General features: G+C 41.6%; 1 protein-coding gene across 3 annotated transcripts in view; it reads right to left on the bottom strand.

The window, feature by feature from the left end:
• Positions 1-25,089, bottom strand: part of DGCR2 (DiGeorge syndrome critical region gene 2) — a 50,075-nt gene extending 24,986 nt beyond the window's left edge. For 2 of the 3 annotated variants that reach the window (XM_074920948.1, XM_074920949.1), the window contains exons 1-2: positions 24,727-25,089; positions 4,112-4,234 (exon numbers count right to left, since the gene is read on the bottom strand). In XM_074920948.1, the coding sequence (XP_074777049.1) occupies positions 4,112-4,234; positions 24,727-24,805 (202 nt within the window). In that variant the 5' untranslated portion in view covers positions 24,806-25,089. Of the gene's footprint in view, positions 1-4,111; positions 4,235-8,772; positions 8,806-24,726 lie in introns of all 3 variants that reach the window. The other variant, XM_074920947.1, reaches the window with a different exon arrangement.
• Between the last annotated feature and the right edge of the window lie 2,553 nt (positions 25,090-27,642).

Here is a 27,642-nt window from a genome sequence, read left to right as displayed (position 1 = left end):
GCTAGCCACTGCTTGCAAGTGCTGCCCCAGACAACCAGCTCTCCAGTGCTGATTGTGGCCTCAGGCTCAGGGGGAGGAAAAAAACCCTAATAATTCAGCTTGCTGAAACTTTCCACTGTTCTTGTTTCTGACCAAGCAGGTCTAGAAAATAGTACTGAGAAATACCTTATAAAAGGAAGAATGTGGCATTAGACAAGTGTGTGCACTACAGGGTGAGCTGAAGGTTTTCAAATTCAGATGCTAGAAGCAGCCCAAGGACAGCTGATGGCACAATCTGATCACTTATTATTGGGAAGAGTTTAAGTTTTTTTTTAAAAAAAAATAAATGAAGTAAACAGAATGATCACCAATATAACTGCAAGCTGAAAAACTGGTATGTATAGGATTTCTGAAAGGCACTAGAATTTAAGACATTGGTTCTCTGTTCATATGTAACACAAACAAACATCGATCCTATAGCATAGGAATAAAACACAGGTAAAGAGCCAGAAATCCTAACCCACTTGTACTGCTGGAAAAAAGTTTCTACTGGAAGGCCTGAAGATAAAGTAGACGCTTTGGAGAAGCGGATCTTATATCCTGGTACAAGCAAAACTGGAAATCCAACGAGCACTGAAAGGCAAACTGCAGAGCGCTTCCTTCTTATGGGTTTAAATACAAAACTTTTATAAAGGTGGAAGTGTTATGTTACTATTTTGATTACTTGTATAAAGAAATAAAAGAGGAAGTGAGTAGAAATAATACATTCCCATTTGTAAAAGTCCCTGTTTAAGATTTTAATGCCTGTTTCTACCATTTTACAGAATACATCACTTTGGGAAAAACTATTTTTAGGATCAGTTACTGCTGATATGGAACAGTACACAAATGTCATAAGTCTTCACTGCTTAAGTAGAAGAGAGTTGCAGGTACATGCTGCATAAACTCTCCCAGCAATTTTCTGGATGGTCACAACAGCAAGTAGCCAACAATTTCAGTCTACCAGAGAGACGAATTGAGGGTAACCACTGCTGCAGATTCCACTAACATCTCCATGCCTAGTGGGAAGTGCAGGGGGAATAGCACTTTATAGATCACAAGTTTGGGATTGAAAGGATTTCCATGTTATAAAGGAAAATGGTCATTCTGAGAAGGGACAGTAAGACAGTAAGCTATGATGACTATCTTTAGAGAAATGTATGGTCTAGCAAAAATAGTATTTCATACACTTATTGTCAACAAATCAATGTCTGACATAACTATGTTCTGAAGAAAATGCCAGAAGAAATTATTCTAACAAAAGTCTTATGAAGAAAATGCCAGAAGAAATTATTCTAACAAAAGTCTTAGTGTTTGGGGTGTTTCTTGTACTTCAGACAACACATGATTACCCAACTAACTTATTAATTAATAATCCTTGTATTTTAATAGGAGCTTTGTTACTAACATGAATGAAGTCAGGCCTAAAAAAGGTGAACTAAACCAACAGTGCCAAATAACTTACAATGGCTTTGTATTAAACCTTTGAAAATACCAACATGACTAAGTAGTCATTGAAACACACCATCAACACCACAAAACCTTAATTCACTGCCATTGATCTTTTCTGAGTTGCTTATGTTAGTGTGCCATTAGTAGCTCAAAGGCTGAAAAGTAACAAGCTTCCCAACCAGATTCAGAGCCATTTCTTGCAAGTTTTTCATGCCTCAGAGATTTCATACCTTTTAATTTAAAGATATTTTAATTCTCCAAGTTTCACAAGTCCAAGTGGCTTCACTAACTAGCTCTTTTAGTGTTTAGTCTGCCCTTATTGAAATTAAGAACCTTAATTAAAAAGTATTTAAGTTTAGCTGAATCATCTCATGATTGCTCATGTAAATCCAAAGGTATTTTCTAAATATAAAGCTGCATTATTTCTTGTTAATTCAGTGGCTAAAGACAAAAGTTATCACTCCCAAGTATGACTATGTGCTACTATTATTAGTAGCATTAACTCCCCAATCAAGTCCCAGGACTCAGTCTCTCTTGTAACTGGTCACATATGTATTGCTTTCCCCAACATAAGAACACTGTGTTCTCCAAAACTTATGCTGGCCTCAGATTTCCCTTCATTTGTGCTGTTCCTTTTTCTACTCCAACACACCATTCGCATGAACACCAACCTATCCTTATTCTTGACAGTTCTGAATAACACATGCCCTTCCACACCCCTTCCAGGTCACAACACTATCCCACCAATTTTTTGTATAGGTATAAGAGTTTTTACATCCTACACCAGTAGTTCTTGTTCCTCTGGTTTGCTGGCTACAGTCCTTGCATTACTGTGCAAATATCTCAGTTCTTTCATAAACACCACACCCAGCTTTCTGGCTGTTTTACTGAGCACAGCCTTTTCACCAATTACTTATCCAATTACTCTTCTCATCAACTGGAATACTTTCCTTCTCTACACTGTCCATCATTTTCGCCTCTAGTGTTCTTTATGAATGTTATTCTCTTACTGCATACAGACATGGCGATGAATCAAGTCTCTCCCACGCGTCTCCTTTATTTTCTTAACTTAAAGTTCTTCTCACCATGCCAGGCCACAGTCCAGCGAGACCTACACCCCAAACACAAAAGCAGAGCCTACCTACTGAGAAATGTTACTTCTTAAAAACCTCTTCCTAGCCATATACCAAGTATTCTTTTTAACTCCAGTCCTTGAGTCAACATCACCCTGTCGCATCCTTCATGCAACAACTTAAATTGCCAACTAATACACTAGGCAACAAAAGAAGTTAAAAATACTGTTTTCTGCCAATGTGGTCATTCCAATATTCCCAGAAGTGAAGCCTTCAGTGCTTTTTGAATAAATCCAAACATTAACATGACTGTTTTCCCCTAGCCACTGACTTCCATTAACCTCCAGAATTTTATTAGGTCCCTAGTTTTTCACATGTGGCCAAAATTAGTTAAAAAAGAGGAAGAATAACAGCACAATGATAAAAACACTTTTCTTTAGGACATCCACATTGTAAAATATACCTTTAAACAGAATATCAATGGCACAGCTTAATTTTCAATGTCAGAAGAAACTACCAACAGTTTTTTCCTCTGTGCTGCAAATATATACACTCACACAAACTAACCAAAAGCTTTCTAAAAAGAGCACTGAACACATTCTTTTAATTATTTGTGCATAGCACACACTGGGGAGATAGCTAACTATAGCACAGTTTCAAAGTTTGAATGTTAGATTTACTTCTCTAATTCCACTAGAAAATACAAATATTTAGAAGAGCTCATTGCCGTAAAATACCAATGTTACTATTTCATAGCACCTCTCTAAAATACCTCGAAACTCAGAATGATGAGACTGAACACTGATGACAACACCAAAGTTCATGTGATTCTTTCCCAAGCAAATTAAGAGGCTGATGGCACAGAACTTCTTAAAACAGTTTTTGAACGTAATTTAGTCACACTGTAGAGATAGAAGTTTTGAATTATGCCACAGTTGAGTTCATGCTTTCAGATTCCTGCTTCATTGTTCTCAGCAAAAAAAATTATAGGTCCCTTCACTTTTAAGACACACAGAAAAAGAGTTGCACCGGTCTGTCTGTCAAGAACAAATGAAAATGTTTCAAAACTGTGATTATATATTCACAATCAAAAATTTTTGTTTGCTTATTTTTTAAAGACAGCTCAGTATCCAGTAGCTTTAGCAGAGAACCACTGCTGGTGATAGGCTCCAGAAAGCATATGATCACAAGAGTTTATGAAGAGTAAATATACCAGCTTATTTGGCAGAACAAAGTTCTCCACTTAAGCCCAAGAAGCATAATCAGTACAGGAAGCAATAAAACAAGCTCTCTATCCAAGTCCAACAATGTCATCCAGCACAGTGATATACAACCAAAACAGTAATTCCTAATTTAGCCACAGGCCTATGTGTCATTTTGGTTTAATTGCAACATGATTTTTCTTTGTCATGGAAGTCTCAGACTACAAACTCTCCTCATCTCCAGGATACCTATTGAGACTGTAGGAAAGGAAGGGTAATTCAGACAAGCAAAAAACTGTTTGTAGCGTTAGTACTGCTGCAAAATAAGCTGACTCTGGGATAAGCAGTCTTCTCAGCTTTATTTACCTGGACAGTCAACTTCATCACTCTCATCTTCACAGGTGGGCCATCCATCACACTGCCAATTTGAAGGGATGCACTGGATGGTACCACTCCGACACGCAAACTGCCCTGGGGTGCAGCGGAGCTCTAGGAAATAAGAAGAAAGTTGTGCTTTGTTTGAAGTGTTGTTTATACTTGAAGTATTACTATTTCTTAGGAAATAATTCTCTCAGATATTCGTAGTAAAAACTTCCTGATAAAGATACAATGTCAGCAGCTATGACCACAGTGTTACCCATTTACTTATTTGGGGTCACTAAGGACTACCTATTCACTTTTCTCAGAACCAAAGTTCAACAAAAATTATGCTATTGTAGTGAGGTGCTAGATTATGCAATAAATTCAGAATTGTTTCCATTTCAATCACTATGTATGCCAGGACCTGCTAGACTTGCACAAATGTCCAGCCTGATTTAGAGCCATTCCATAGAACTATTTGTAAAACAATTTCTATATCCATGAACCTGTTTTCACTTTCTAGATTAAGCTCTCTCGTAGAATTTCTCCATACGAACACATCCTTTACAAGAAACTGTCAATATCTGCAAACATGTAGTTCCTGCTTCTGCAAGAGTACTGCCTACTTGCTATCATTATACTGTCAGACCTAATTAGCATTATAAAAAGTATAAACTTTTTCAAAGCTTTTTTATATCAATTCCATCTATCAAATGCCAGAACCCAATAATTCAACTTCATTTTGTATCCCTCAAAACATTCTGCAGGAGGGAAAAAAAAAAAACCCCACAACTGAAGAATTCTAAGCTTGTTTACAGATGGCAGGTCTGCAAGTTGCCATTAGAATCCATAGGGTCACTTTCCCACCAGATCATCACCATCTTCTGGATAGTGGTTGTCAATTTTCCAACCAATGTTCCTGAACAGTTTCATACGTTTTCCTCTCTAACAAGCTACAATAATCCCAGGTAGGCTACGTCTAAAGAGTGAGTGCATTTTCTTTAAAAAAAAAAAAAAAAAAAAAAAAAAAGTATTTTACAGTAACACACAGTCATCCCTGATTTGAAAGAATCAAGTATGTAACTTTGCAGAGAGAAATATCTAAAAGAAAATTTAAAATACAGGCATGCATTATCTCATCCACAGTTTACAACCTAAGAAAAAGACCTGTAATTACAGATGTTGCCTTCTTGAAACACACATCTAAACTAAATCAAGACAGAGGTCATATTTAAGTGTTCAAGACAACACGACCAGGCATAATAAAACCAGTCACCATGGACTCTCAATAAAACCTGTACCCGTACACCTAGTAATTGGTATAGAATATTGATAACAGGCTTCTAATACGATGTTAGGCTGAAATCCAGTTCTAGTACTGGCTTCTCTTCAGAGCACAGACCTGCTCTTCTAGAAGAATAAAAGCGGGCACATCCTCTTAGCAACCACCTACTCAGAGCAAACATTCAGGTCACAAAATGTCTTAAGAACTCACACAGACCTGCCAGACTATCAACAGCAACAGACCTTACAGCAAGGCAAGAGTCTTCTCACCCATTTAGAGCTTCACTCAGTCCAAACAGATAACAGTGAATGAGCCCGGGGGAAATGTAAAATAAAAGAATTATTCCCTCCCCCAATAAAAACTGAAATAATTTATCCATCCCAAAGAGGGAAAGGATTAGAGGGATAAAAGGTTAAGCTTCACTTGCCCAACGTATCAAGAGAGAATATTAAGAACCTATCTTTATTAGGAAAAAACAAACAAACAACAAAACAAACACAAAACCTTGAGCTAAAAATCAAAACTATTCAAATTTCAAGTTCCCAGAAAAGCATCAACTCTTCAGTAAAGCTTTGCAGCTTCTTTAACCACTTTTGTGCAATGTCAGCATGCATGGAAGGTTTCTTAGAAAGTTCTATCATCACAGTTTCAAATACTGAATTTACACTGGAGATTGCAGTAGATATTTTAACCCATGAAAAACTATCCTCCGCTCAGCTCCTGGTTTTCATTGCATCCCCCTGCAGTTATGACAAAATCCAATTCAAAATTCAATACTTTAAATAAATTCTTAATATTTTTACTATTTGATTTTAATGGAAGTCATACACACACTCTGTGAAGAAAGCTATTCTGCAGCCCTCTGGTTTTGGAGGCAGCATCCCCCAAGAAAGCACTGCAAGCCAACATGCGCATGGGAAAAACAGTTAAAGAATACTTTTGTCTCTCTACAATTTCATACATGCTATTACTGTTTTATGTACAATTACACATGACTGGTTCAGATAAAAGGATGAGTCCATCCCAACATTATGGGCATTAAAAAAATGCCAGTTACATGCTGTAATGTCATTACTTCCTGTATTACAGACACTCCTCTCAGAAGAATGTGGATACATAGAAGAGTACAAAACATTTCTATTAAAACACCACTCAAACCAGTTGAACAATTGTTCCCAGTGGAAATCATGCTGTATCAGATGCACTAATTATTTTAGACCAAGGAACATGAACTGCTATGCAATTCTATTGCAGAGGGCAAAAAAGTGATACTAAAAGAAATACTGCAAAATTAAAATCTCCTTATTCTGCAAACACTGCCAATAACACCTCCTGAGCCATCCTAACCCAGAGCCTGCATCCCCCACACATTATTGAACTACCTAAATCATTGTGCAGTTTCTGGAGGAGTTTAATTTGAAGTGTTTTGGTTCTATGTGCTGCCTATTGTGTGCTTTAGCATAAAGACAAACAAGATGCAATCATCTGAGAAAACCAAACTGCCTCTCTCACTTGTGCTCAGGGTGGGTTTGGCCATACACAATGGTCTCCATGAGGATTGATGCTCAAGATCAGCTCTTTCAGAAACACCTTGCCATTGGTGGAGTACAGATTTCCACTAAGGCCCCACCGTACAAATACCAATGGGCTGTCATCTGGACAAGACACAGCAGCAGGCGGGCAGCAGCACAACACCCAGCTGAGAGCCAGGGCCACCTGCCAACACCATCCCCTTGGCCCCGTATGCCCCCTACAGACCTGTGTGCCAGGCTCAAGACTCCCACAGCAGAACACATCAGCTAGCCAAGGCAGGAACCTCCAGAGGTAAAACACATACATAAAAATAGATGGAAGACTATAATGAACCTGTCAGATAGTCAAGGAACAGAGAAATTTGGGAGAGACGATGATGCACCGGATAGGTGCTAGTCTCCACAATCCAAGCAGGCGTTTCATTTCAGCAGCCTATTTTTAAGTCAAAACAGCAGAAAACTGAAAACATTTCAAGCCTGTCTCTACCGTAGAAAAGGCAAGTCATGCTGCCAGCAGCAGAACAGGATTCATGAAGACATATGAGCACTAGCAAATAACAGTACAACACAAAGTAACCATCCATCTTTCCTGAAATGCAAGTACTTAACACACACTCAGACTTCGTACTTTTCAAGAGTGTGCTAAATAAAAACTGACACTTCACACATACAAGATTTCCAGTTCTTCAAAAAAATAGCAAAGTTTCAAAAATATCAGTCCCACTTCTGTACCCCAAACCAGATATCCCGCACTGTTCATAGCTATCGATGGTAACTCACAGCAAGGAAGGACAAGGAAGAAAGTATCCTAAACTATCACCTCCTAGCAGCACTAAAAGCACACATTCCCCACCAGCTGTTAAAGCAGAAACATTTCGTATTTTCAAAATTGTTAGAAAATGTGTAATGGCACAAGCTCAGCTACAAGCAAGCAGCTGTTGCAGCAGAGGCACTGATACAACACTAGCTAAAGACATCAACAACTGCCTACAGTGAAAAAATGGAAGTAAACCCACCTCCAGCATTCACGTATGACGTGACAAGTTACATCTGCAGTATTATGATTCACATATAAAATTCTAACATAAAAGGCTTCTTTCCCTTTTAAGAATCAGAGCAGTCTTTGCTATGCTACAGCACAAAATTTAGTACACTGAAATCTCATTTTAGAGCAATTAAATTCATCTGGCATTCGCTGGGAAGAAGGGAGGCATGTACAACACTGGAAATAGCAGCATTGTAGTTTTTGCACTATACATAATATGAACTTACAAAACATCACAAAGTTCAAACAGTGTGAGAATGTGAAAACACTTCAAGCAGCAAGGCGTCATTATACAGTCTCTTCATTTTATCTTCTTGAAACACTTCTACAATGTTAATCCCCAACAATCTTGCCAACCACCGCATCCTTCTGCCAGCAGTTACGACGAAGTACAGAAAAATTACGCTTGCCAAAGGCTACAAATGAGGCTACAAGCAGAAGTCAGGCTGTCCTGACTGAACCTCCATGCTTTCACAACACCCTGGTTCTTCCCTCAAACCCAAGCAACCCACCAGTACACCAGCACACTTTGTCTTCCAGAAATATCAACAATTAATAACAATGTATTTTCTGGTGACAACTCACCTGTTCTCACTAGCATCAGTTTACTAAGAGATACAAATTGGCCAGAGGGAGGAAGAAACTCCTTAACTTTATATATAGAAAGATGAAAAATTGAGATCAGGCTCAGACCATGTACTAACTCTACAAGATAAAACTTACTGTCAAGTGAAGGCCAAAAAATCCAGTACCAATTTGGTGGGACACATTATTAGATAATACAGCCTGCCCACAAGTCACTCACCTGAAAGAAGTCTTGCGAAAGCTAGTCGCGGACCTGTAATTTGAAATTTAAAAGAAAACTTACAAAACAGTTGGAAACTTAATCAAACACCAGAAATAACAGACAAGATTATAAATAAATTTTAACAGTGCCATACAAAAAAGAAGTCTTTATTCATCTCTTTAGCTGCCAAATATTACTTTTCTAAATTAGTCAGTGACAAAACAGGATTTTTACTAACAGAAAAATCTAGGTTTCATACTGGAATAAACCAGGTTTTCAAGGTGGTTGCTTACACTCAGAAAGCTTTTGGTCCAAAGATATTCCCAATTACGTGTTGAATGTCAGGTGTTTCACAGCACTCATCACATACTTCAACACAGGGCTCAACTAGCTTTTTAAATTTTATTTACAGCATACTCATTTCCAGATTTTCTGCTATGTACTCAAAATAGACATTTACAAGAAACATGGAAGGACTTCATGATAGATTAATAAAATACACATCCACCTTGCTTTAATTTCCAGCCAACTTCACATGTTTCATAAAACAAAACACCTTTTTGCCATTATAAAATATGGGAAGCCCTTTCAGGTTTAATCATCTCATGTAATCTTTCCACGTAATTGAGAAGGTTTTCCTTCTGAAGCCTGAGCACTGGACAGCCACAGTGCACCCTTCTTGCAGCAGATGCACATTTGGCCAGGGTGCTGCCCTGGGCGTTACACTACCTGCAACCTGTATTTTCTGCTTCATTTTCAGTCTTTCAGAGGAACATTTGGACTAGGACACCTCTGCTTGCATTTAAACTGGAACTAATTTCATAATCATCTTTCCCTTTTTTATGCAAAATATGAGGGATAACTAGTTACTCAAAACAACTTTTATTTGAAAGAAAGGCAGGAAGGATCTATATCCAGTACCTGAGTCTACTTTTCAACACTAAATCTCATTTAGAGCTTCCAATATCAAGTCAAGACTGTAACAGGCACATTGAATACAGTGTTGATTCAATACAAGTTCACCTTGCTAGTTCAGTTTTCTGAACGAATTTGATCAGTTGGCTTTGAAACAGCAAGCTTCAGATCAAATTAAGCTATTGTCTGTCCACATTAATTTTAGGTGAGATCAGCTACAATTTGTCCCCCTGCAATCAGAAAGATTGCACACTCCACCTGATTCAGCAGAAACACAGTTGTACAGATCCAGTCTCAATTAATGTGGAATTGGGGTCTTATAATAGTTGTCTGCAAATGAAGCTACAACATCTACTAATGCATTGGGAAATTTTTTTTTTTAAATTAGCTCATTAATAAAAGGTATTTTCTGATATGCTTGGATTACATACATCTTCTCAGAGGCAGGACAGCTAGTTTCAGCCCCATGCTACCAGAAGCTGCCCTGTGAACAGAGCTGGGACCATCACCTTCATACCACAAGGAAAGCCTTGATTACTGACTAGTCACAGCTCATACCCACAAAAAGCTGTCACCAGGTCACACCACCACTGGGGTAAGAGAAGCAAGCAGCAGGGGTGGAAATGGGCAAAAGCCAACAAGTTGTAAAAATTTCTGCCAAGGGACAGAAGCCAACTGTCTATGGAACTCAGAAAAGCACCCTCCTAGTATACAAGAACTATTTACTCATCAAAACACTCCTGCAAAGATAAGCTGGTGGGTAAATGAGAATGCTTTGATACTACTGTCTTCACAGGATTATTTATCCTCCTTCAATTCAAGACACATATAAAAGGAATTCAGCCCGAAGAAATGCTACATCCAATAAAAATGCCAGAAGCTCTGTCTCAGGTACATATAATAAACATCTCCTGTAAAGCATTAGGTGATCAAATATTTCAAAATCTGAATTTCAGCTTTGTAGTTTGAAGACACTGAAGTTTACAGGAATCAGTGGAAAAAGGAACACTAGAAAGCCAAATCTCTCCTAAAGCAGAAATGTATCCCTGACAGACAGAAGATTCTCTTTACTGATATATACACCTGTTCTTAACTCTGATATATAAACCACTAGCAGCACAAAAACCGTGATGTCTTGGCAATTCACAATTTAAGAGGTACAGATGAGGAGCCAGAGGCCTAAACTAAAACCTCCAAAATATAAATCTAAATTCAGGAGAGTGCTTTGATACAGAAATTAAACTCAGTGACTACAATCATTGATTATGAAAGTTTGGGTTCTTCTAGTTGCAATGACTTAATTTCTCTTTATTAAAGAGATTCACCAGTCAATAAAGCCTGATACATTAAGATATTCTTTTGGTAGCTAACACTACAGATACATGTTAGATTTTAGCATTTACACAGCAAGTATAGATTTGAATCTATTTCAGTGTTTAATTCAAAGAAATGCCACTTTTCATTTGCTACACTAATTGCTTGTTCTTGTCTGGTGAGCTTCATTTGTATGGAAATTGAAATTTGATTAAATGTACAAACCCAGCATTTAATGTTATTTCAATTATAAGCTATTAGTCTGAAATGCATGTACTGAAAAAGATAAGCTTGAAATACATGGCTTGGTTTTGTACGTAAGCTTTTAACAAACAATGGCAGTTGTGTGCACCTCCTGTACTTTGCTTATTTTGGTCACATTTCTCGAAGTTGGATCTGGTAGATCCTCTGGCATCATTTTTATTTACAGACTGAAGGAAGACAAAAGACAAAAATACTTCCTGCTTTCTCATTGTCCCAAACCAGATGAACCAACCTGTAAGAGAATATTCTGTTCAGATTTCAAGAGGCAATTACAGCTATCAAAAGCTGATTAAGCATTAGAAAAACTCTAACTACAAGTGCTTAGGCCAGTAACTCTTCTCATTCAGATTTTAACTTGTCCAATAGGTCTTTCTTATATTTTATAAAACTAAACCTACATACTTAAGACCTGTATTTTCAAGTTGCACTATCGTTTCATAGTTTAACACATTTAAGAATAAGTTTACTAAAATTGAAAATCGCTTTTTCTTAAATCATTGTTTTTATATAACCTGACCCATGCTACATGGATGTACAAGCACGATCATACCCTGGCATCTCCAGCAAGAAGCCTAACCCCCTAAATCCTTAACTCCTGGAGATTTTGCACAATGCCAGTGCTCAACAAATGCCTGCAAACAAGTATCAGAAATAAACCAAACAAAAGCAACACCACACCCATCATCATAACAAAAACACATACAGTTCCATATCTAATATTTATGCTCAAGAGGAAGCATAACACAACCAATATATCTCTAGACTGGTATTTACTGAAGTAACACAAACTCTAAAATATTCCTAATATTACAAATACAACAATTCCACAACAGTTTTCTTAATTTAATCCTCACCAGATATGTGAGGAAAAAATTATCCTTAAGCTAGTCCTCTGCACTTGAAAAGTAGTTTTCATAACTTGGACTTATTGCAAATGAACAGGTGAAGTTCACCAGAGCAGGTACCGTACGTATCTCACACAAAATTCCTGAAAATCTGCCAGCTTGTAAAGAATGCTGCAGTCCTGCCCAGCCTCTGCTTGTGGTGGCCAGAATTCAGTTCATAGTTGCTGAACTGTTTTCAGCGACAGAGAAGCTGACTATGAACTGTGCTTGAGGATGTTCTGATACAGCCTTTGAACAGGTTTTCTTGTTTTTAACTTGTCTTTGAGGTATCACTGATCCCACGCAAAGGCTCTGCTCTCAAGAAGTGAAGCCATACCTAAATGGTATTTCCCCTCAGCTCCAGATCTCAGATAAGTTTTCACTATCCATTCATCTCCCAGCAGGTTTCTTTATGTCACTTGGTGAATCTTACTTCCATTACATGTTTTAAAATAGAATACATACAGTACTCTATAACAAAGCCACAGTAAGAGAAAACCTACCACCACCTTATTTTCAGAGAAGAAAACTGGTGAAGCTCAGAAGTCACCATCAATTTTTCATTTACATACATCAGGTTTATTACTAAAGTTTCTCAATAAAATCAGTTGTTTACTGTTCTTCAAATCAAAAGCCTATAGAATAATTAAACAATGAATTAAAAAGCTATAGAAGAATGAGAACTCCATTTTCCAGTTCAGGATACAATGCTCAGCCATTCATCTGTACTACTGAAACGTGCCTAAGCAAATCCTTAGGTCATGTAGCTTTGGTTCATCAAGGCCTGAGTATGTACAGGAGGGTATGAAAGCACAACAGCACAAGGCACAGAGCGGGGGGGGGGGGGGGGGAGAAGAAAAAAGGGCCCCATGCTACGCACATAGTCAAACACAACCCACACCTATTCTCAAATTTCATTTTAGCTCATGAAAATTAGAGATTCTTAAGTTATAATTCCATTTAGTACGAACACATCAGTTCCAAAAATACGTAAATAATATATGTTAGAGTCATTGGCATTTTCTGCATGACTTCAGCATGGAGTTTCATGAAGTAATTAAAATTGTGACAGCACTCCAGCTGAAAATTGTAAATCCTTAATGAATAACTCTAATGAACATTCTGTATTACTCAGTGTACTGTCATAGTAAATTATGCTAGATTACCCTAACATCCATCAAAAGATTTTACAGCATGGTAAGGAGCAATAGCAGTCTCCTTCCCCTCACATCGATATTATACGTACACCCTGCACAAGCTTGGAACTGACCCAGTTTCCCCTTGCTCACAAGTGTCATTCACTGCAATTCATTGTCTGCTCTTTGTCTGCAGGGCAGACCCAATGCCAGCAAGAAAAAAAAAAAAAAAAAGAGAGAGAGAGAAATCAAAACTAAAAAAAGCTAAAGCAGCACAAGAGAGCCGGCATTCAGCCAAAGCAACGACATCAGAGCTTCTTGAATGGGAACCCTGGCTATGATTTCCTAAGACAGAAAATACAGACTTTGTGCTTTATGAATGTGGACACTTATTCCTAAGAATGAAACAGAAAAAATATATTTCCCAATTCCTCAGTACTGCTAAAATCAAACAGAAAACAAATCTTGCTACTTGAACTAAGACGAAAGAATACTGTCAATTAGGAAGTGCAGCATTCCAGACTGAAAAGCAGTTTATTTTCATAGCAGTGAGGATACCAGCTAAGCAACAGGCTTGCTTTTTTTTCCCTAAAGAAACTGTTATGATAGTAAGTAAATAGGCAGAAGGGAAAGTGAAATACAGCACTGGCACAAAGAGCACTCATACAAACAAAATCAAAGCAATGAGTACTCCAGAACCCTTTAATATGGTTCAAAATTAAAGCCTTCAGTTCCTCTATACTAACAACTTCAGATGTTTTGTACAGCCTTAGGTGGGACTTAAGTGTTTTAGTACAAGAGTGACAAGTGACCTAAACCTGCACAGCACCAAATTTTTGACCCTTTTGCTAAAGAAAGCCTGACGAGTAAGTGGATCAGTGAAAGTGCCAATCACACCTCACAATTAAATTCACTGAACAATTTCAAGCAAGCTTGAGAAAAAAGTCAAGACAAGAAAAACACAGGGTGCAGTGCAAGTACTGGAAAGCTTAGCACCAGTGTAAGGGAAGGAAACCACGATCGCCTTCAACTTCAGAGGGCAGGAAACCCCCACGTTTGCACTGCTCAGCAGTTGCCAGCCCACCAGCACATCTGTGCCTCCCGCTGTCACCGCGCCGCGGTGGCTTCCCAGCTGGCACCGGGGGGGACGTGGTGAGCGGGGTAACCGAACCCTTGCATGAGGTCCTGCAGGACTCCCAGTTTCCTCATGTCAGAGGACGTATTGTGAACGGACAGAGGGGACATGGGAAAGACACAGCCTTAGTAAATCAGTGGCGTCAGGCAAGGGTACTAAAGCAGAGGAAGTACTGTGACATAGGAAACAAGCCCACTGGAGGCCAGGTTTTATTAAACCACACTGCTTATGAAACATGCTCATGGGTGCCAAGAAAATAGCACTATTCCTCACACAGAATTTAAATACAGTCACGCACACAACACACTAATTCTCCAACGAATGCAGCAACAGAGAAAAAGTCCGTTAAGAATGACATCAGTAGTGAAATACTCAGCAAGTCATCAATTCTGTTCAGACACGAGGACCATCACAAACAGTACTTTCTCCCGTACAATCCATATATCCAGGTCAGGACAAACAGAGTATCTCACACACACCACGAATACTGAAACTACCCAAGTACCTCAGCTTAGCTGCTTTCAGATTCCACCCTCAATCCTCACTTCAAACCTTCACCTTCTTCTAAACATAGCTTTTACAGCAAGATCCTCATACTCCATTGCATCTAAGTACTCTAAAGCATCATATCGATGTACACATACTCTTCTTGCTCATTTGCAGCTCCTCACAAAGCTGGGGTCATTCTGAACAAGGAAATATCATCTGGTTCTCAGATCTGCCTTCAAAAGTTTTCAGCATTACCTTAAGCACCTCTTTCCTCCCAGGAGGCATCTCCAGCAGTCCTTCCCCAATACAATCTCCAGTACATTTCAGAGTCACTTCTGGGATATTCAGAACTACACAGCAGTGCCAGCAACCCTAGAAGGACTAGTCTGGTAATCAAAACTATTTGAATACCAGGAACATTTCTTTTTTTCCTATTTCTGACAGTGTCTGCTCAAGCTACTTGTTGGAAAGCCTCTAAAAAGTGAAGAAAATACCAATAAAACTAATCTATAAAGTACTTCTATATCTTAAACTATTACCTGGTAGCTGCCTACCAAGATTACCCCCCAAAAAACCTAAGCATGTAAGATAGTTCTTCTCCTCTTCCAACCAGCTACTCTCAGAATTAGAAAAGTACACATCCTATTTGTTCCTATGCAAAACAGTTTTCACTTAAGAAGGATCATCAGGGAAAGAAGCTGCATTCCCTTTGACTAAATAAACTGTAAGGGTAAAAAGAAAAATATCTAAAACCAACAAATACTCTATAGAGATCAGAGTATACGCAGAGGAAAGGAAAATTTAAATCCAAAGATTTACATGAACTCTATTAGTAGTTTCTTTAGATCAGGCTTCAACAAGAAGAGTATTCAGATGAAACATGATAACAGCAATTCAAGAACTGTCAGAGCAATAAAGGCTAATTTGTAGCCACCATTAAATTGAAAGTAGGAATTGCCAGACTTCAGCAGTATTAGTTAGCAAGCCCATTTACTTTCCACAAGACAACACATGTTCCTACTTCGCATAAAAACAAAAAGATTCCCCCCCGCTGCCCCAGTACAGGATTCAATAATATTTAAGCATATCCTTAAACTTTCAGCACATGAGCAATCCAAGCAAATCTAATGAAAATATACAATAAGGGCAAATATGTATTTAGAGTATCTTGCTCAATTAAAACATGAGGAACTGCAATAGTCTTTAATGCCAAACAGGTGGCAAAATCCTACCTATGAAGTCAGTTATTTTTAACAACTCTACTATCCAAATACTAATGCCATTTCTTAATTTCAAAACCAAATGAACACAGAAGCAGCTCTCCACAGGGCCCTAAGGTCATGATCTTAAACAAGACCATGGCTTAAACAAGAATCTAACAATTCAAGGAGACAGAAAACCTGCACATGAGCACTATTCAAATGCAGGTCACACTAAAAAAAGCTTTTGTTCTTGTTTCATTTTTTTCTTCAAAGTTTAAGACTTGATGAGCAAGCACCACACTTAAAAGCAAAAAACGATACACGAAAATATTCTGACCTCGAATACAGAAAACCTGTTTTACCGTTTGCACAGTAGCTGGTGCAGTGGCTGTCATGTAGTGGAGCAAATGGCTCATGCTTTGAATAGCATTCCCCTGCTCAACTGAAGCCAAACATGGCAGGAATGCAGCCAATGTAGTCACTGCTGCGTTTGTCCACATTGTACGAGATAACTCTTTCTTCTTCCACAGTAAAACAAACACCTGAACAGAAATCTCTTATATCAAACCTCTAAGTTTAACAGTTCTATCAGAAGTCAGCAAATAAAAGTCCAACACATTTACAAAAAGCCATCTAACCCTCTAAGAGTAGTCATCTCATTCCCCATACCTTCTAATAGTTCAAGTACTGCCAGCACTCTTCAGCTCTTCAACCAGCTTCTATTATGCACGTTTGTCAGGTACTATACCATAAAACTCAACCTTTGACATTTTTTAGCTGTCGCATCAATAGAAAAATTACATTTGATTCCATTATTGCTCAGAAAGACACAGATGGGCACTCATATACTATAGTGTCCTTGAACCATTTCTCTCTACTCTGCTTACTACCAGACCTGAGGGGGGATGATGCTTCTGAGTCTTTGCAGTTGGATCCCACTCCTGCAATATCCCCAATTTTTCATAAAGATTTTTTTCAAGATCTCATTAATAGGAGTACATTTACATGTTTAAATCAATAAAGAGTAATTTAAGCATAAAAAACAACTTCACAAATTCAGAGATAAAACACAAATGCAGTTTTGACCATCCCTAGATTATAAAGTATTAACATTTTAGAGGTTTAGCATACACAAAGTAAAATGCAGCTGGGGGACAAACTCAAAACAAGCAGGTATCAGAAGCAGGATTATGTGTTGTCTTTTAAAGTGTATAAAAGACAACAGTTACTTGTAAGTCATAAGAAGTCTTTTTATTTAAATTGCTAAAGAAGTATTAGCAGAGACGAACATACAGCTACTGAAAGACAACACTAACTCAGTTTTATGCAGAATTCTCACACATGCAAAGGCGATGCTTGACACCTACCCGTGTATGACCCCCCCATCTCCCCACAGAGACCTGAGGGCAGAGCTGGGCTGGAAGAGCCACAGTCCAGGCTAGAGCTGACCTCCCTCCATACAGGTCTGAGGACTGTGCTTACCCACTTCAAACCCCAACTGCTGAATGGTATTGCCCACTCTGCAATGCAGATTTGAGTGTCAAAACACAAACTGATGGAGGCTTCAGCATTCCAAAGTGACACCTGAAACTCCCTCAAGAAAACACAGTTTCAGTCAGCCCAGAACACTCAGCATCATTCTATCAGCAATGGCACTTAATCTCTTTTTTTTTTTTTACTAGCTTCGGTTCCCAAATAATTTCACTGGGTACCCCAAGTAACCAGTCTCATAGTGGGAGATGTATGAGGAATCACAGCAGAGGAGGTATATGAAAGACAACACAGGAAAAAAAGTTACACAAAAATATGACAAAGAAAAATCAGTAAATTGAAGGACAAAAGAGCAGGGAATGTCCCAAGAGCAGCCACAAAAACTAATTCTACATTTCTACTCACTGAGCTGGCTGACAATTGTCAAGCACTAATCTGTAAACAGAATAAAGACTAAATATAATGGTTAGATCAACCAATTTTAATTTCAATTAACTAAGAAGTTGAATGTTATTATGTTTAGCTATAGTTAATGAGGCAACTATCAATTTCCATTAAACTTAAAATTGTATTTCTAAATAATCAAAATGGTAAGCAGACACTAATAACTTCCTTAGGAGTTTCATATAGCAAATACCATTAAAATGCTGTTCATCAAACCTTGAATTAGCAGGCTGACCCTTTAATACAATGACAAAATTGAAAGTTTCACAGGAAACCACAAGATGCCAGAGGATTTCACAGTTTGGGAAATGTGGATTAAAGGTTAATCCTGAACTCAGGTTTTCAAGCAACCCAGTTGCTAGAGTTCTGTTACAGCTAATCAATGACCTCACCAAATGATCTGTTATTTCTCCTCAATAGGTTCTCTACAAAACCACTGCTGGAAGTACAATGCAAAGATGTACCATTCAAGATCCTTGCAGGCTCACATAAACCCTTCCAGAGTGGAAAGCCAGGCAGGAATCAGCACTGCCAGGCACCCACCACACTTACTGCTGCTGAAAAATTGGCAGGTTCTATCACCCAAACGGTCTTGGGAAACGATCAATCTGTGCCTTAAAACTGTAGCATAAGAGGGTCACATGCACGACACTGTATTTAGACAGGAATAGTAAGTTACAACTGCAGAACAAGCAACAGAACTAGCACCTAGACTTACCAAAAGAGTCTGGTGTTTGGAGTCTCTATCACAGGAAATCACTAAAAAAATGCTAGACAAATATTCCTCAGGAATTGCCTGGGTTTACAGATTTTGTTTAGGGACAGGAAGACTGACAACCCAATCTCTTTGTACCCCTTCTAGACATAACTTTCTATCAGTCTACACAGAACAAAAGATTAGTAAGCCTTTTCCCATCACAGTTTAGTCCTTGAGATCACACTGGCAAAGATCAGCTGAGCCTCTCATCAAGCCTGCCATTAGCTGTGATCTGGGTTTTTTCCCCCCCCTATCTCAAGGACTTCCTTGTTCAGGCTATCAGTGCAAGAACTCTCACACAGATTTCATTTTAAAATACAAAACAAACTCAAGCACCCACGTTAACCCCTGAAGGGCAGGAGCAGTGATGCCACCAAGCTGTTTCCAGGTTCTGCTCTGGCCGTGCTTCAGGTACCAGAAGTTCAATTCAGGGTATACAGGCTCTGCACGGTGCAACAAAATATGAGCACTACAGGAAGTTCTGCTAATCACAAAACAAGTTTTTTACATGCACTCCATAGGATGAATTGAAACCTTATGAAAGCTGCAAGAAACCACCACATAAAACACCAAAAGACCCAGGCATTACTCAAAGATGGACCACAGAGGTAGTTACTAGTCTTGCATTACAATTCAACATCAAAACCAGCCCTAGCAAAGCTAATTCCAGGGCACAAAATAATTCATTGATGCCTTGGCTGCTTTTCTGACATTCACTGGGAGATTTTACATCTTTCATACTTTAAAATTCTCCTCTCCAAGCTAGCTGTGGCTTTCCCCCTAACTATTGAGAAAGAAGAAGCACTTCCACAGCTGCTGCCTCTTGCTACAGAGAGACACTGCAGCAGTGCTCTCTTCCTCCATCACTTCTGCTGCTGTGGCTCAATCTTCCTCTATTCCCAAACCCACCATGGGGTCACAGAAATCACGTGTTTGCAAACCCCCAAGTTGCCTTTCTGCTTTATTACTTCTCAGAACCAGAGCAATGCATGCAAACAGCCCTCTACCTACTAACTCCTTTCTTCCCCTTTACTTTGTAGCCACGACTAGTAGCAAACACACTCGCACCTCAAAAATTTTGCCTTATAATTAACATCAGGAATTACCAGTCTTTAAAGTTTCAGATCTGCTAATAAGGTCTGATACCTTCTGCCTTGTCTCTCTGCTACATTAATGGCAGCAGCAAGAAAGTCTTTTCAAATCCATCAGCCTCACTTTGCAGATAGTAACAACAGCAAGCAGCAGAGCACAGGAACACCATCAAGAGAGCACACTAATATGTAACAGTAGGAAGAAGAAAAAAAAGAAAAAACACAACAAAACCCAACAGCTAAAACCAGTAGACTGTTAGGGAATGAGAGGGGAACAAGACAGACCAGCCCTACCTTCACCAAAACTAACAGGTGTGATAAAAACCCTTCTGCCCCTCATACCTAGAACCCCTCACTTGGGAATTCAGCTAAATACAAAGACAGGGGCTGTAGTTAGCAACAACACAGAACCGAATAAATATCACTCACCACAGGTCTCGTTAAGGTACAGCGTGAACAAAAAGCAAGATAAGGCCTTCGATTTCCCTACCAACAAACTCACTTCAGAGCAGAGGATTGCTGAGCCCAGATCACATTTTATGACCAATATATTTGGGTCTCCAACTGAATTAACTGATACAATTCAACTAGCCAAAACCAGACACATTCAGTCACAGCACACAACGAAATTATGTGATTGTGGGTTTATTTAGACTTCTCCTTGAGGAGCTCTGCTTTAAGACCTACAACTTCTAAACAAAGAACTGGCAATTTAAACATACTTGTCCACTGTATTGTGTCAAGATACCAACACCCCACTGGTAAGAGCATAACCACCAGCTGCATACAAGCAAGCACCGAAGTGTATGAAAAGTTCAAACTTTAAGCTAAAGTTGTGGGGCTTTTTATTTAGACCACTCATGCTAGCAAGTCTTTCTAAGCATTGCTGATCAGGTAAGTCGTGCAAAATTTTTAAAAACAGAACTTGGGTAATAAAATTACTTCCTCTTGCTAGCTTTGAATTGGAGAAAAAAAAAAGCTCAAGCACAAGAACTCAACTGGCTTTTAGCTGCCTGGCAAATGCTCTAATAAGAAAGCCCAATGACCTACATTCACAAAGCTCTGTACTAAACTACTATTACAAAATCCAATATAAAGCCTGACCATGTTTAAGTGTTTTCCATTAGCAAGCAGCAGTATCTTGTTAGAGAAATATGAAAACATGTTATTGTCTTTGATGATGATCATCTTAATTAATCCTCTAAACACTATTCTGAAATATGTCAACCTGATCATTCCAGACTGTTTAAGTTTCCAATGTTACATAAAGACACCAAAACCTTTGTTTTTTGACTGTGCAATGGGATGTTAACAGAAACTTCTTACATATTCTCAAATTGTGCTACAAAACTGAATTCATAACAATTTACATCTCTCATGCTCTTTCAACAACCAGAAGAAATGCACTAGTGTTCAGAAACTCAGTCTAAATCCAAGCTAGCACCAGTACAGTTTATTGTGACTCAGTTCACACACCACTGAAATATTTCTTCACATAAAGACAACAGCTCTTGGTCAGCTAGTCAGAAAACCTGAAGCAGATGTTCTGAGTTGTCTCAGAAAAGGTATTATTAAGCCAAACCCTACTGAGGTAAATATCACCAAAAACAGGTGTCTGAACAACAGATATAATCAATTCAGTAAGTGTTCAAAGGAAATATTAAGTTAGTCCTTCACTGTACACCTGTAGTTGGAAAAGTCTGAGACATTCAGCTTCAATTCACATTAGCAGCTTCCAAACACATAATGAGTTACACAACTCAAGGAGAACTGCCCCACTTTAAAAAAAACCAAACCTCTTTCAACAATGCATTATAAAGCAGGCAACTAATCAAAACAAGCAGTTTATGGTCAAAACAAAGAGAAAGAAGGAAACATTGGGAGAAAAAAAATCCATGCAGCGATTCTCAAAGGCAAAAAATTACCATTAAAAGTCCATAGGCTCAGAAAAATCTAACTGACTGTGGTACATTCAGGAACCCAAGTCTCCACAGCTAGGGCTGATACAGCATGTTGGATGTACCTGATGCTATTAGTGATGGCAGTAGCGTAAAACAGCCTCATGTAACTAAGACAAAAAAGATTAGGGGGGAAAAAAAAGGAAATTAATTTCTCTCTTAATTTACTAAAACCCATCCCACTCAATGTGGAAAAAAATAGGTCCATGTAAAACCACTGCCTTTCAGTTTGTCTGAAAAGATACTACAGTTGAGGAGGCTTAAAAGAAGGTTTTATTTATCTGAAGAGCACAGCAAGAACATGGATACAAAGCTAGTGTCAAATTAACATGGAAATACAAAGAGGTGTCTGATTCGCAGGGACTGAATTGTGAAGGGACTACACATTCATCTCAGAGTACATAAAACCTCCCATCACTCTGCAGCACTCATTTGATAGCTCCAAGTACAGATTTAAGCTAAGCAAGCTGCAGGCATCCTTTCTAAACCAATAAGACAGTTGCTACAATACACAGGTTTAAAGAAGTAAAAAGAAAAACAAACATCCCTAGGAAAATAAATTCTAAGTCCAAGTACTTTTCTCTTTCTCAGGAAACCCATGCACTTCCCCAAAAAAAAGATCAAGGAGACTTCTTCACCATTGATTAAAATAATAAATTTGGTTCCGTACATCCTCTGTACTTGCGTGAGTTAGATTTTCCCTATTTGCTTCAAGATCAACCCACACATTATTTAATCTACTGAACAGGTGATCTGTTTGAGACAGCAGATCCCAGATAGTAAATGAAGCAAACTAAAAAACAAACACCACTGGCAAGAAGATGTGAGGCCACCCTGAAGAGATGGGCTGTCTTCTGAGGAGAGGCACCACCATGGACAGCTCAGCCATCACACCCAGGAGCTCCAAGTAAACAGGATGGATGAGTGTGTTCAACTGGAAATCGGAAATCCTTTGTATAGCAAGGAATTCCAGATGCAACACTACAGCCAGTTGGACTACTTCACCTTCGGTTTGGGAATACATATGCTTCAAACAACAGAACACAAGGAATGAATATGGCGTTGCCATAGAGGAATCTAATGCTACAGGTTTCAGAGGCAGTAGTGTATAAACTGGGCAGATGAGAGTTAGGGTTTGTTCACAAGAAGGATGCTTCTGCCCATGTGGCTACAGCATGTCAAATCTCTAGACACATTAGAGCAGCAGTGAAAAAAAAAAAAATCCATTTGCACTAAAGAAGCAAACCTCAGTGAAAAACTTGTCTTCATCCATCAAGCATCAGCTGTTGACAGAGATTTGATATCAAACTGGAGTGATAAATGTTCTGACACAATATAGAAAATACTATTTTCTAGGAGGTTACAATGCTCAACACCAAGAGAGTTCAGGGTCAAATCTACACCCCTGTAAAAGTACAGTGATATCTATGAATCCCTGCTAAACCTTTTCAACCAGCAATTCCGCTGTCTGTAGCACTTAGTGCCAGCTATAAAGGAAGTTGCTTGAAATCAGTTTTACATAGTATCTTCTCCCACGTAAAAGCCTCTAGCTGTAATAATACTAGGTGTATCTTTTTTTTTCTTTTTTGGCTACTTAAGAGCATATCATAAGCCCAATATATACACTGCACTGCCAAAAAAACAAGCTAAAACAAAACAAGACACACACAGAGCAGTTTCAACATCTAAATTAGTTATTTCAATAAGACTGCCTACACTGACCCAATTGCATTTCAGCTGTACTGGGAAGGTGCTTAAACACAGTTCACTAATACTGCTATGTTTTATTAGTCTGGGTCATAAAAGTTATTTTGAAGAGAAAGAACAAGGGGATTTCAAATTACACCATGGCTCTTACTCTTCTGTTTACAAAGGAGTATCACCCAGGAGCAGTCGCACAGAGCGATGGGAGGACAGTTTCCAAACCTGCAAAGCCACTCCAGGCAGCCTCACGCTTTGGCTATAGATGCTCTTTGGCAAGAGCAGCCCGAGATACATGAGGACTCTGCCAAGCTCCAGGCAAGTTCAACACCCAAAAAGAAACCCCAACTGAGTGACTTACCTAGAAAAACTACAGTTTTCAACCAGCAAACACCAACCGTTTTTTTCAAAGTTAATCATCTTAATATTTTAAAACACTCTCCCTAGCAGCTACCACACAAACTCCATCACTAAATTAACTCCCTAAAAGAAGCAAAAACAGAACTAGGAAAGTGACATACAAACTGAGATGCAACAGGGTTTTTTCTCTTTCCGGCACGATCAAATGGCAGTTTTTGTCTTGTTTTGTTGGCACCCAAGGCCCGCACATAAAAATCAGGTAAGTAAGAAGCACCTGAAAAACTTAGTCATGCTGCCACATTTCCACTGCTAATTACCCATAGGGTTATGTAGTTTTCTACCCAAGCATTCACACTTCAAAATTAATTTTTTTACCCTAACTCAGTGCTCTCAGGATCCAGGCAGTCGGCACAGGGAACTGACATTTCACCCCACGACTCAGCCAGGTCTCTTTTTAAAAGTATAGAGAAGCGGCAGAGACGCCACCGGCTGAGCCCTAATTAACCCTCGAGCCCGCGACCGGCTCTGGGCCGCAGATACCCCGGAGCTGGACTCCTCCGGCACCCCATCCCCGGCGGGAGGGGAACGGCACCGGCGCCCCTCCGCACCCGCCCGGCGCTGACCTCCCGGGGACGCCGCTCACCGGAGGCTAACCCGGCCGGCCTCCCGCGCCCGCAAGCAGCTCTCGCCCGGGCCCGCCGCTCGCTCTCCCGCCCTGGGGGAGCCCCGGCACCCCCCACGCCCGCACGGCTCCGGGCCCGGGACCCGCCCGCAGGGTAAGGAGGGAGAACCGGCACCCCCGGCCCCACCGCCCGGCCCCGCCGCCCATACCTGGCCGCAGCGGCTCGGTGATACTCAGCACCAGGAGGAAGAGGAGGAGGAAGGTGCCGCTGTCCGCCTTGGGCACCATTTATCCTCCGTTCATCCTCCCCCGGCGCAGCGCCACAAACCCGCGGGGAGGGACGCGAGGAGCGGCGGGAGGAGCAGCGGGAGGAGGGGCCGCCGCCGCCGAGCCCGCGGGGGGCCCCCGTCCGCACCGAGTTCTTCCCCTCCCCCGTCCGCCGCCGCCCCCGAGCGGGAGCCAGCGGCCCTGGCTGCGGCGGCGGCTGCAGCGGGAGCGGCGCGGGGCTCGGGCGGCGCCACGCTGCGGGCCGCTCGCCTGGCTCCGGCGACGCACAAGATGGCGGCCGCACCTCCCCGCCGCCTTCCCCCCTCCCCGCGCCGCCACGGCCCCCGCCCCTCCCCTCCCCGCCGAGCGCTGCCCGGCCAATCGGCGGCGAGCGGGCGGGGCCTAGAGCCCGTGCCCGCGCACGCCCCGCCCACCCACGGGGCCGGGCGGGGCCAGCGGCGCGGGGCAGCGGGGGGCGCGGGCAGCGGCGGCGGCCGGGCCGTGGCGTTCCCCGGCGGTCTCCGCCCCCCGGGACGGCCTCCACCGGTCCCTTCCGTCCCCCCGGAGCGGCCATCGCCAGCCGCCTCTGTCCCCCCAGAATGGCTTCCACCGGTGCCCTCTGTCCCCACCGGGACAGCTCCCACCGGTCTCCTCTGTCCACTGGGATGGCCACTGCCAGCCACCACCGCCCCCCAGGATGGCCTTTACCCGTCCACTCTGTCCTCACCAGGACGGCAACCCCAGTTCCTCCGTCCCCCCAGGATGGCCTCCACCATTCTCCCCGTCCCTCGGGGACAGCCTTTCCCCGTCCCCAGCCGAGGTGGCCTTTCCTGCTCACCTCCATCACCACCAGACAGCCCTTCCCCATCCCCTCCATAACAGCCTTCACCAACCTCCTCTGTCCCTCAGGATGGCCCTTCCCTGTCCCCTCCATGCCCACCTCAACAACCTTTCCCTGCTGCGGCAGTGACTTCCCAGCCCCGTCATCCTGCTTGTCCCCACGGCACAGGTTTCCCAGCCCCAGCAGGCTCCGAGGTTGACCATCATTTATTTGCCTGCTTCATTAATCTGCTCCCACCTGCCCACCACGGGGTGAGATGGTCCCTCACATGCCTGCAGGGCTGACACCAACAAGCAGCCCCCGGTGCCGGGACACCCCCAGCACAGCGGATCCCAGCACCGCAGCAGGGCTGGAGCCAGTGTTTCCATCTCCTGGAAACACCGTGTTCCCGGGCCTAGCCAGAGAGGAAACGCATAAAGAAAACTAATTGTGCGGCTCAGATGGTTGTTAATGGCCCTGCAAATGACAGGTGCCTTTAGGAATTTGACCCTGGGTGTTGCCGCATGACAGGGCGGGCAGGGTGGTGGCTGTCCCTGCCGGGAGCCCAGCCTGGGGAGCAGGCAGCGGCCCCAGCACCACAACTGTCCTGGTGCTGAAGGTCAGTCCAGGTGGCATTTGAGATCAAGTTTTACTTCCAATACCCACTTCTCAAATTAAGGTGGAATTTCCTCTGATGACTGGAAGTGAAGCAGTGGTTAGGGCAACACCAGGGAAGGGCCTTGGCCAAGGGCTCAGCTCAGCAACTGACCTGCACTGACCACTGGAGTCAGCAGAGAGACAACACTTTCCTCTGCAGGCAGTTCCAGCTTTTCAGTAAAACCCTAGTCAGAGTCAAAGGCAAAACTTGGGAAGCTGCCTGGGAAGTTTTTGTGTGTTTTCTTAAAATGTTTACAACAAAGTGTTTCCCACTTTTATGCTACAGTTTAAAGTTTTCAAATAAAACAAATAAAACATTTAAATTCCAATAAAGACCCTTTTGACCCGATTTTACATACTCCCTCTCAATACCAATTTCTCACTATACCCAGCAGCAAACCTCCCTTAGGGGTATTTCCCATGGATGTACAGACATTTCTGCTCTCACATGGCTTCTGCTTCCTTGGAGCCACTGCCTGAGCCCAGTGCTGGCTGCTGACCCGCAGGCAGGGGGATGGGGGCTTTGGCAGATTTTCCTGGGCACTTGCTGCTTCTGGCCCCAGAGGAGGTGCTGTTGTGCTCATGTCATCAGTGTGGGGGAGATGCTTTTTCCAAACCTAAATGTGAAATTAAAGATGGCAGTGGAAACTTGTGCCCACCAAGAGCTGGGAACAGCTGCTCCCCGGAGCTAGGATAGCAGTGAGTGTGAGCCATGGCTCCTTGTCCTGGAGCTGAGCCCTACAGGGCCGCAGGAGGGCTGCATGGCAGGGGACATGTGCTTGGGGACAGACTGAAGTGCGTCACAAAGAGCGGGAGGCTGCCTGAAGATTTAGGCCAAAACCCATTTCCCCAGCTCTCATGTGCTGCCAAATACTGTCACGATCCAAATGTCCATGGGGACCTGAAGCGTGACAACATCCTCCAGCATGCAGGCAGGAGTGTCAAACTCCCCAGCTTTGTTCCTCCCAAGGGATGCTGTGGGGGGAGGCTGTTCTCAGCCAGGCTTGCTGCAGCCCAGCTGCACATGTCAACCCCAGACTGATCCAGGATGTTCCTTATTCACCCCAAGCACACAATATCCAGGGCCTGGGCATTACACCATATACATGAGAATGTATAAATGCCCTATGATGGCTCCACCATGAGAACAGGACACAGGCTGCTTGTCCCTAGCTTTTGTCCCAAGGAAAGGCAGACCTCATTTCCCCATGCTGCAGCCCACAGCACCCCACCAGCTCTGAGCAGAGGCAGGTCTGGAGCACACACATGTGTCAGGTGAGCACAGCAACCCACACAGCACCCTTGAGCAAACAGGCAATAAATGGCTCAGTCACCCAGCAGCACAAAGGTGAAGGGTAAAAGGCACCCATTTCCCCAGGCT

The sequence above is a fragment of the Athene noctua genome, chromosome 17 (assembly GCF_965140245.1).
Source record: "Athene noctua chromosome 17, bAthNoc1.hap1.1, whole genome shotgun sequence".
Taxonomy (NCBI): Eukaryota; Metazoa; Chordata; class Aves; order Strigiformes; family Strigidae; genus Athene; species Athene noctua.
The sequence above is the reverse complement of the archived record's forward strand: the minus strand, read 5'-3'. Positions and strand labels throughout refer to the sequence as shown.